The 10,155-nt window shown below is 38.9% G+C and overlaps 1 protein-coding gene across 2 annotated transcripts; it reads left to right on the top strand.

Annotated features, from left to right (window-relative positions):
* Positions 1-1,558: 1,558 nt before the first annotated feature.
* Positions 1,559-4,789, top strand: LOC116092434 (zinc finger protein 431-like). 2 transcript variants are annotated; one of them, XM_031373696.1, is made up of 4 exons: positions 1,559-1,592; positions 1,801-1,861; positions 2,995-3,247; positions 3,404-4,789. In XM_031373696.1, the coding sequence occupies exons 1-4, from the start codon at positions 1,559-1,561 to the stop codon at positions 4,787-4,789; spliced, it is 1,734 nt and encodes a 577-aa protein (XP_031229556.1). The 2 variants fall into 2 exon arrangements, with proteins under 2 accessions (XP_031229556.1, XP_031229555.1); XM_031373695.1 differs by having other exon boundaries at positions 2,995-4,789.
* The last annotated feature ends 5,366 nt before the right edge of the window (positions 4,790-10,155 follow it).

Here is a 10,155-nt window from a genome sequence, read left to right as displayed (position 1 = left end):
GCTGTCCTGGAACTCACTCTGTAGACCAGGCTGGCCTCAAACTCAGATATCCACCTGCCTCTGCCTCCTAAGTGCTGGGCTTAAAGGTGTGCGCCGCCACCACCCGGCTCATTCTCGTGTATTTCTTTAGGGAGATTTATTCATGTCCTTCTTAAATTCCTCTAGCACCATTGTGAGATATGATTTTAGATCCAAATCTTGCTTTTCTGGTGTTTTGGGGTATTCATGACTTGCTGTGGTGGGGGTAGTAGGTTCTGATGAAGCCAAGTAGTCTTGGTTTTTGTTTGTAGGATTCTTGCATTTGCCTTTCGCCATCTGTTGATCTCTGGTGTTAGATGTTCTTTCTATGTCTGGCTGGAGCTTGTTCAGCCTGTGTCAGCACTTCTGGGAGATCAGCTCTCTTCTGGTAAAATCCAGGGCGTAGATGGCTGTGGGTCAGTCATCCCTCCTGAGTCCTGGGGTCAGAGCAGAACCTGGAGATAGGATCTCCACTTGCAGGAAAGGTGCAGAGAGGGCTGTGGATCTGTTGTACCTTCTAGGTGTGGTCTGATGTAGAAAGGATCCTGTCCTGGCTGCCCTGCCTCCAGGCTGGTCCCTCCTTAGAAAGTCACTGGAGAGGAAATGGCAGATCTCACCTGGGATAGAGCACTCCCTGAAGGCAAGCTCTCCCCTTGCAGGGAAGGGGCAGAGAAGGCTGTGAATCTGCCACCACTGTCACTCTTAGGTGTACACGGAGGTAGAGAGGATTCTGTCCCAGCTGCCCTGCCACCTGTGAGGCCTGTGCCTCCAGGCTGGTTCCACCTCAGAAAGTCACTGCAGAGAAAATGAAGGATTTCACCTCTATAGTCTTGCTAATTTTACTGTTTAAACCTGGTCATGAGGATTTTGGTAGATAAATTATTCCTCCAGTGAATATATAATTCTATGTAAGAACTTCAGTGAAGACCTGTGAGTTCTTTATATCTTTTTGGTTTCTTTGATTGATTGATTTTTTACAGGGACGTTAGTGTCTTAATATCTACCTGTTGATAACATGGAACTCATGGCATAGACCAGGCTACCATACCATTCAGTGGAGATACACCAGGGTCTGCCTCCTGAGTGTGGGATTAAAGGCACAAGTAATATACCCAGCAGGCTCATCATTTTCTTAGTTAGTAATTATTAATACAGTTTATCTAATGTGTGGTCAGTACTGTTGAACTGTTTACTTATATGTTTATGTGTATAATTTACCATTTCTCTTGCAAGGCTTTATCCTATTCAAAGGGTGCAGAAATAATGGAAGTGAAGCTCATTCATTATTTAGTTTCCTTCTAAAATGCCTTCATTACTTTAGAGCATTTGTTTCAGGAATTATGTGTAGGAATTACCAGAATTATATGACTGTATTCTTAATGAAGTATACATTTATAATGTTCTCAGTAATATATTTTCTCATGTACACATGTATGGGATATTTTAGGGTATAGTGACCTATGATGACGTGCGTGTGGATTTCACTCAGGAAGAGTGGGCTTTGCTGGATCCTTCTCAGAAGAGTCTCTACAAAGATGTGATGCTGGAGACATATAGGAATCTCGCTGCTATAGGTAATACAGTGTATTTCCTTTCACTTTTTAAAATGTCTGTACAACTGTTTCTTTGTTATTGTTATCTGTTCTTGTCATTTCAGTTGAGAATGAGGAAGAATGAGGTGAATAAACAAATCAGGCTTGATTGTAATGTTCACTGAAGTTAGTAACTTAAATTTTGCCTAATTTCCAATAGTAAGTATAACATATGGTCTCTATATTTTAGGCTATGTTTGGGAAGACCATAATATTGAAGAATATTTTCAAATTTCTAGAAGACATATAAGGTAATTTTCATGTGTAAACTGATAAGAATATGCCTTGGAAGAAATTTTAGTATATCCTGCAAGTTTTAAGGAAAAGAAACAGCATAAAAAAGCACTGCTTTAAGTTATGGATGATTATTAAATTATGATATACCATGTATGTCAGTGCCAGGAATCTATTTTGTGTTTTCAAGCCATTCCTCTAAGTACAAAAACAAAGAAACAATGTGTTAACAGATCTTTCCATTTAAATCATAGCCCAGTGGAGCTATGCTGAAGAACTGCCAGTATGTTTAATCTTCTACCACTTAGATATTGCAAGGTTTACACATTGAATAGGTGATAAGTATTTGTCCAAAACCTTCTAATACGCAAATAGTCTATATTAAAACTGATGTCAGTCATATACTTGTAATAATATTGCTAAGTTTAGTAAGATGGGCAGATTATCATAGTCAAGAATGCTATTGTGAAGAAAACTTAATCCCTATAACACAGTGTATAAGGAAAAAAAATCAAACTGTAAGTTCAATGTGGAAGCCTTTTACTTGTTATCCTTCTTTTAATAGGGATGTCATATGCTACAATGGATACAAGCCATGTGAAGATAGGAATATATTGAAAGAAACAAACCTCTCTGTTTTCCAACACAATTAGAAGATATGTAGTGCTCCCCACTTTAAGTAGAATTTCTAAATGTGCTACAAGTTTACAAATGATTGGCTTTCCAACTGTATTGGGGGACATCTACAAACTCATACTGTGGACTATCTCTATGAGTATTAGCCATATGGAAATTCTTCTGTTTGCCTTAGTTCACTTTGCAAATATAGTATTACTCTCACAATAGCAAAATTATGTGTGCAATCAGTGTGGTAAAGCTCTGAGTTCTTCCTGTTCTATTCAGATATAGGAAGAAGGATGCTGAACCTATGAGCCATGTAATCAGTGCTCTTCTTAGTCCCAGTATCTTCAGAGATACAAAACAACTCATAATGAAGGGAAACTCCATGAGTGTAAACAAACTGCTAGTACATTAAAATCAGGTTGTTCTTTACTATGAGACCTAATTATAAAACATATTCATACAAATGAAAAAGTTCATCAGTGTGTTGATGTGAGAAAGATTTCACATGTGCCAATTGTCTTTGCAGGCATGAAAGAAGTCATACTGAAGAGCAACCCTCTGAGTTTATCCAATGTGATAAAGCCTTTGCATTTCAGAGTCATAACCAAAGACAAGAAAGAATTCATATGGGAGAGAAACCCTATGAAGTTGTCCAGCATTGTGAAGCCTTTGCGTATCACAATAGTCTCCAAATACATAAACCAACAGTTGCTGGAGAGAACTCCTCTGAGTGTAACCAATGTGGTAAAGACTTTATTTCTTACAGTTCTCTTCAAAGGCATAAAGGAGAGAAACCTTATGAATGTAATCAATGTGGGAAAGCTTCTGCATGTCAAGGTAGAATTCAGATGCATAAACAAATACATACAGGAGAGAAAACTCACGAGTGTAATCAAAGTGTTAAAGTCCTTGGTTATCAAACTGGACTAGGGTATCATAAAAGAACACATACAGGAGAAAAACCTTATGAATGTAATCAATGTGGTAAAACCTTTGTATATCCCAGTGATCTTCAGAAACATAAAAGAACACATACTAGAGAGAAACCTTTTGAATGTAACCAATGTGGTAAAGTCTTTGCAAAAAATAGTGATCTTCAAAGACATAGAAGAACACATACTGGAGAGAAACCTTTCGAATGTAACCAGTGTGGTAAAGCCTTTGCACGAAATAGTCATCTCCTAAGACATAAAAGAGCACATACTGGTGAGAAACCCTACGAGTGTGACCAATGTGGTAAACGCTTTTTTGATCACAGTTTTTTTCAAAGGCATATACGAGTTCATACAGGAGAGAAACCTTATGAATGTAATCAATGTAGTAAAACTTTTGTATATCCCAGTCATCTTGAAAAACATAAAAGAACACATACTGGAGAGAAACCTTTCGAATGTAACCAATGTGGTAAAGCCTTTGCACATCCCAGTTATCTTGAAAAACATAAAAGAATACATACTAGAGAGAAATCTTTTGAATGTAACCAATGTAGTAAAGCCTTTGCAATAAATAGTGATCTTCAAAGACATAGAAGAACACATGCTGGAGAGAAACCTTTCGAATGTAAGCAATGTGGTAAAGACTTTGCAAAAAATAGTTATCTTCAAATACATAGAGGAACACATACTGGAGAGAAACCTTTCCAATGTAACCAATGTGGTAAAGCCTTTGCACGAAATAGTCATCTCCTAAGACATAAAAGAGCACATACTGGTGAGAAACCCTACGAGTGTGACCAATGTGGTAAAGGCTTTTTACATCACAGTTCTCTTCAAAGGCATATACGAGTTCATAAAGGAGAGAAACCTTATGAATGTAATCAATGTGGTAAAGGCTTTGTATGTAAACCTGGTCTCCGAGCACATAAAAGAACACATACAGGAGAGAAACCCTATAAATGCAATCAATGTGATAAGGCCTTTGCAAATCAAAGTGGACTCCTTTATCATAAAAGAACACATATTAGAGAGAGACTATATGAATGCAATCAATGTGATAAAGCCTTTGCATATCAAAGTGATCTCCTGAATCATAAAAAAACACATACTAGAGAGAGACCATATGAATGTTATGAATGTGGTAAAGCCTTTATACTTCACAGGCATCTTTATGTACATAAAAGAGTGCACACTGGAGAGAAACCCTACGAATGTTCGCATTGTGGCAAAGCCTTTGCATATTACTTTAGTCTCCAAGTGCATAACAGAACACATACTGGAGAGAAACCATATGAGTGTAATCAGTGTGATAAAGCCTTTTCATATCTAAGTGGTCTCCTGTATCATAAACGGACACATAACACATACAGGAGAGAAACACATTGAATATAATCAATGGGATAAAGCCTTTCCAAATGAATGTAGCCCCAAAATACATAAAATAACAAATACTGGAGAGAACCCCTTTGAATGTAACCAGTGTGCTAAAGCCCTTGCATATCATGGTCATCTTTGAATACATGAAAGAATATCTACTAGAGAGATATATTATGAATGCAAGCAATGAAGCCTTTGTACATTTCTGTAGTCTTCATCATCATGGAAAAATCCATACTGGAAAGAAACTCTGAATGTATTTAGTATGGTAAAGCCTTGTCAAATGTCACAAGTCTTCATGAAAGAGAAACCCTACGTATTCAATATGGTGAAGCCTTTGCACATTTCTACATTTTCATCATAATGAAAATATTCATACTATACAGAAAGTCTGAGTGTTAGCAATGTCGTAAAGCCTTTGTGTAATGGGTCCTCTGAGATCCAACACCATTCAAACTCATGTAATGCAAATGACTAGAATTTATTGTAATGTGAAGGTGCTGCTTAAGGATCATGGCCAGAGAACATACTTGAAAGCTGAACTGTGATGGTCCCCACACTCACCTCCTCACACTGAGCCCACGTGTTATAGAGCTTTTTTATATTTGGAAACCAGAAACATCTGTGCCAAGTTACAGCTACATTTTCCCGCCAATCAGAAATTTAGTGATGGGGCTTTCCTCATGTAGTTTGCTGTGTCAGCTGATACAGAATGTGAGTGTTACACTCTAATCAATCATATCTACTTGTTTTTTTTTTGTTTGTTTGTTTGTTTTTTTGTGGTTAGGAACAGGCATTATGTTTTGATGAATAAAAGATGAATAGAAAAATTGTTAGAAAGAGTCATGTTTTTTATGAACAAAGATGCATAATTGAAGCTGGTCCAATCTTTGGAAGTCTCCAGTTACTCTAGGGCTTAGGAATTTGAACTTAGTTTCACCTTATGATTAAATAGAAGCTGATTTAAGAAAAAGGAAATTCGTAGGGCATGTTTCATTTGCTTGTTCCCAAGATTTGCATATCACTGTCATTTTTGAGTACATAAGAAAAAATCAACATTGGAGAGAAACTTTGCAAATGTAATCAATTTGATAAAGCCTTTTCAGAACACAGTCATTCACAAATACATAAACAACATATAGTGGATAGGAATCTTATGAATACACAATTGGTAAATCATTTGCGTATAGCACTAATGTGAACTTTCATAATACAATGTAATACTGCAAAGGAAACCATAATTGTAGTCAGGGGTGCAATACTTTGCACTTCATGGTATCTTCATACAAGAGTAAAATGTTTAGTATATCATCCATCTTTTAAAGCCTTTGCATATCACAGTAGTATTTGAGGACCTAATGAACTCATGCTAAAGACAATCTGAATATAAAAGTTTTGGTAATATCTATAGCTGACACTCTTATATTCAGTTACACAAGATTATTTTTTTAGAGTTCTTTATATATTTTTCATAATAGTTCAGTAGTGGACATAGGGTTAATGAAAATCTCTTCCTGATCTATAGGTTGCTGTTTTGTCTTATTGACAGTGTCCTTGCCTTACAGAAGCTTTTCAGTTTTATGAGGTCCCATTTGTCAATTGTTGATCTTAGAGCCTTAGTCATTGATTTTCTACTTAGAAAATTTCCCCTGTGTAAATGTGTTCAAAGCTATATCCTGCTCTTCTATTATATTCAGTGTATCTGGTTTTATGTTGCAGTCTCCAATAAAACCAAATGACCCAATTGAAAAATGGTGACAGAGCTAAACAGATATCTCAACAGAGAGATCTTCGATAGCTGAGAAGCAATTAAAAAATTGTTGAAAGTCCTTCGTCATCAGGGAAGTGCAAATCAAAATGACCCTGAGATTTTAACTTACACTAATCAGAACGTTGAAGATGAATAACTCAAGTGCCAGCACATGCTGGTGAGGATGTGGAGGGAGAGGACCACTCCATTGCTGGTGGAATTGCAAACTGGTACAACCAACCACTCTGGAAATCAGTCTGGCAGTTCCTCAGAAAGTTGGAAAATGATCTGCATAAAGACCCAGCTATAACCACTCCTGGACATACACCCAAAAGATACTCAGCCATACCACAAGGACATGTGCTCCACTATCTTCGTAGCAGCCTTACTCAGAATAGGCAGAAGGCGGAAACAATGCAGATATCCCTCAGTGGAAGAATGGATACAGAAAATGTGTTTCATTTACACAATGGAATACTATTCAGCTGTTAAAGATGAGGACCTAATGAATTTTGCAGGCAGTTTCTAATGAAACTAGAAAATATCATCCTTAGTTCTGTAAGCAAGACCCCAATGATATGCATGGTATGTACTTACTAATAAGTGGATATTAGCCAGAAAGTTCAGAACACCCATGATACAATACACAGATTTTCTGAAGTTTAACAAGGGCAGCTCAAGTGAGGATGTTTCAATCCCACTTAGGAGGTGGAACAATATAATTAATGGAGGCTGGGAGAGGAAGGGCTCTTGGTAGCAGGGGAGGAAAAAGGGGCAGGAGAGAAGCTGAGAGTGTCTGGAGAATGAATGAAAGTATGCAGCTGTGGGGAGTTGAGTAACCTCCAGAAAATCCCAGAGTCCTGTGATGTGAGTGACTCTCAGGACTCAGTGGTGATGACCTTAGCTGAAATGCCCAAGAGTTGGGAGCTGTAAACCTAAACAGACAATCGGCAAAGGACAGACAGGGCCCCCAGTGGAGAGATGGGGCCACCCACCCACCTTCAAAAGTTCTAACCGAGAATTCCTGCCTAAAGGAAGTGCACAGACAAAAATGGAACAGAGACTCAAGGAAAGGCCATCCAGTGACCTGTACCAAACCCTGACACTATTACTGATCCCATGTTGTGCTTACAGAAAGGAGTCTAGCATGGCTGTCATCTGAGAGCCTCTACCAGCAACTGGCTGAGACAGATGCATATACAGCCATCCATTGGACTGAGGTTGGGGACTACGACGGAAGAGTTAGGAGAAGGATTGAATATACCCATGGGGATGAAAACCCCATAGGAAGAACTACAGTATCGACTAACCTGGACCCCTCAGAGCTCACAGAGACTAAAACACCAACCAAAGAGCACATATGGGCTGGTCTGTGGCCCCAGACACACATGTATTAGAGGACTGCCTGGTCTGGCCTCTGGGAGAGGATTCACCTGATCCTCTAGAGGCTTCTGTCCAGCCAAATGGGGACCCTGGGGGGTGGGGTGCAGGGGATGATTGTAGGTGGGGGAACATTCTTTAAGAGACAAAGGGTATGGGAAATGGGGTGAGGAACTCTGGGAGGGAAGAACATAAAAGTGGGCAATATTTGGAATGTAAATATGATAATACATTAAAAAAGGGAATTTTTTTTTGGAGAAAGTGTGACAAGTCTCAATCCATTCAAGTCTTATGATGCTCCTCTTTATTTTGTTTACACTTGCAAATGCAATACTCCTCAATTAAATGAAATTAGTTATCCAGGTGTAAAACTTTATGGGCGTGTATTAGTGTCTTTTCTGTCACTGTGATAAAACACAATGTCTAAAGTACTTTATAAAAGATTTTAGTTTGGCTTGTGGTTTCAGAGGAAGATGGGATCACCTTGAAAGTATCAACGCAGATGTCATGAATTCCCTTCAAATGCTGTACTGTTTGATGCAGCCTGCTTTGGATGTCAGTCATTAATTAGTCAAGGCTACACTTTACCTCTTGATTTTCGTGTGTCAGCCTCCTGAGCACAAGTTAAGGCATAGAATATGTACCCCAATGTGTTCTATGTTGTCAACATATTTTAACAATTCTAATGTTAAAATGTTTGATAGATCCGGGCTTGGTGGCGCACGCCTTTAATCCCAGCACTTGGGAGGCAGAGGCAGGCGGATTTCTGAGTTTGAGACCAGCCTGGTCTACAGAGTGAGGACCAGGACAGCCAGAGCTACAGAGAGAAACCCTGTCTCGAAAAACCAAAAAAAAAAAAAAAAAATGTTTAATAGAATATAACAAACCTTAAATAACTCAGGTGTATTCCAAACGGCATTTTCATGTGTCTGCCAAAGATATAATGTAGTAGGATAATCAGCAATCAACTGTATATCCCACAGCATAGTTTCATTGACATGGATATATATATCATTTATTTGATGTTCCATATTCCTTCACGTCCCCATTAGTTACCACTTGACACTTCATCTTGAAATATGCCATCAATGGGAATTATCTAGAGATGCTAAATAATTTAACAGCAATGAGATTTATTTTATTTTACTTTATTTTTGGTTTTTCAGGGTTTCTGTGTATAGCCTTGGCTGTCCTGGAACTCACTCTGTAGACCAGGCTGGTCTCGAACTCAGAAATCCACCTGCCTCTGAGATTTACTTTTAATAATGTGTATCTGCTCTCTCTCTCTCTCTCTCTCTCTCTCTCTCTCTCTCTCTCTCTCTGTGTGTGTGTGTGTGTGTGTGTGTAACGTGATCATGTAATTTATGACAAATATGTGGAGACTGGGTGACAATATAGCATCTACTTTGGCCATCTTTATACAATGATCAAGGTCAGGTTGCCACCATTGTATACTGTAGACATTTCCTACCCAGCCATCTTGCTTATGGGCAAATAAAACTAGCTCAAACCTTATGTTAGTAAAATATTGTCTTCTATTCAGACTTTAAACAGGAAGTTATTTTTTTGCTATTGTCATTTCCATGAGAATAAGCAGCCTAATCTTGGGAATAGCGTCCAGGGGCAGGCATCAGAGTCTGGGACTCTCCCTGCTCCAGTTCTTGGGGAACCTGCCTGAATACCAAGCTACACATATGCTACATATTTATATGGGCAGTGGGAGCACAGTGCTTGGAGGGAATGTGGAAAGTCATCATGGGCCACCCAGAGGAAAACCCACACTGTCAGATCAGAAGATCGCATCTGTTTTCCCATCAACATTTCCCTGCCCACTGTAATACTTCTTACCACGCCATCTCTGGACTTATGTGGCAAGCACCCCAGACCTCACCTTGTATCTTCCTGTAAGACAATCAGTAGATTAGCCTTGTCTTGAACATGGCTGGATGTCCTGGACCAACCCAGCAGGAAGCAAGCCCCATACTGGCTTGCCATGCCTCCTCTGAAGCAGTAGAGCAGATGGCTAATGTTTCAGATAGGGGTGGAGACTGGAGACAAAACTGATTTGGAGGGAGACCTAGGCATTTCCGGAAGTGGGAGACATACAACATATGAAATTACTTTGTTTGTTATGTTACTTCTCTGCACTTCAAGCAAACTTCACTAGTGGCATTATTTCTCTGTCTCCTTCTGTCTGTCTCTTGATGTCTCTCTGACTCTGTCTGTCTGTCTGTCTGTCTGTCTG

The sequence above is a fragment of the Mastomys coucha genome, unplaced genomic scaffold, assembly GCF_008632895.1.
Source record: "Mastomys coucha isolate ucsf_1 unplaced genomic scaffold, UCSF_Mcou_1 pScaffold15, whole genome shotgun sequence".
Classification (NCBI taxonomy): Eukaryota; Metazoa; Chordata; class Mammalia; order Rodentia; family Muridae; genus Mastomys; species Mastomys coucha.
The sequence above is the reverse complement of the archived record's forward strand: the minus strand, read 5'-3'. Positions and strand labels throughout refer to the sequence as shown.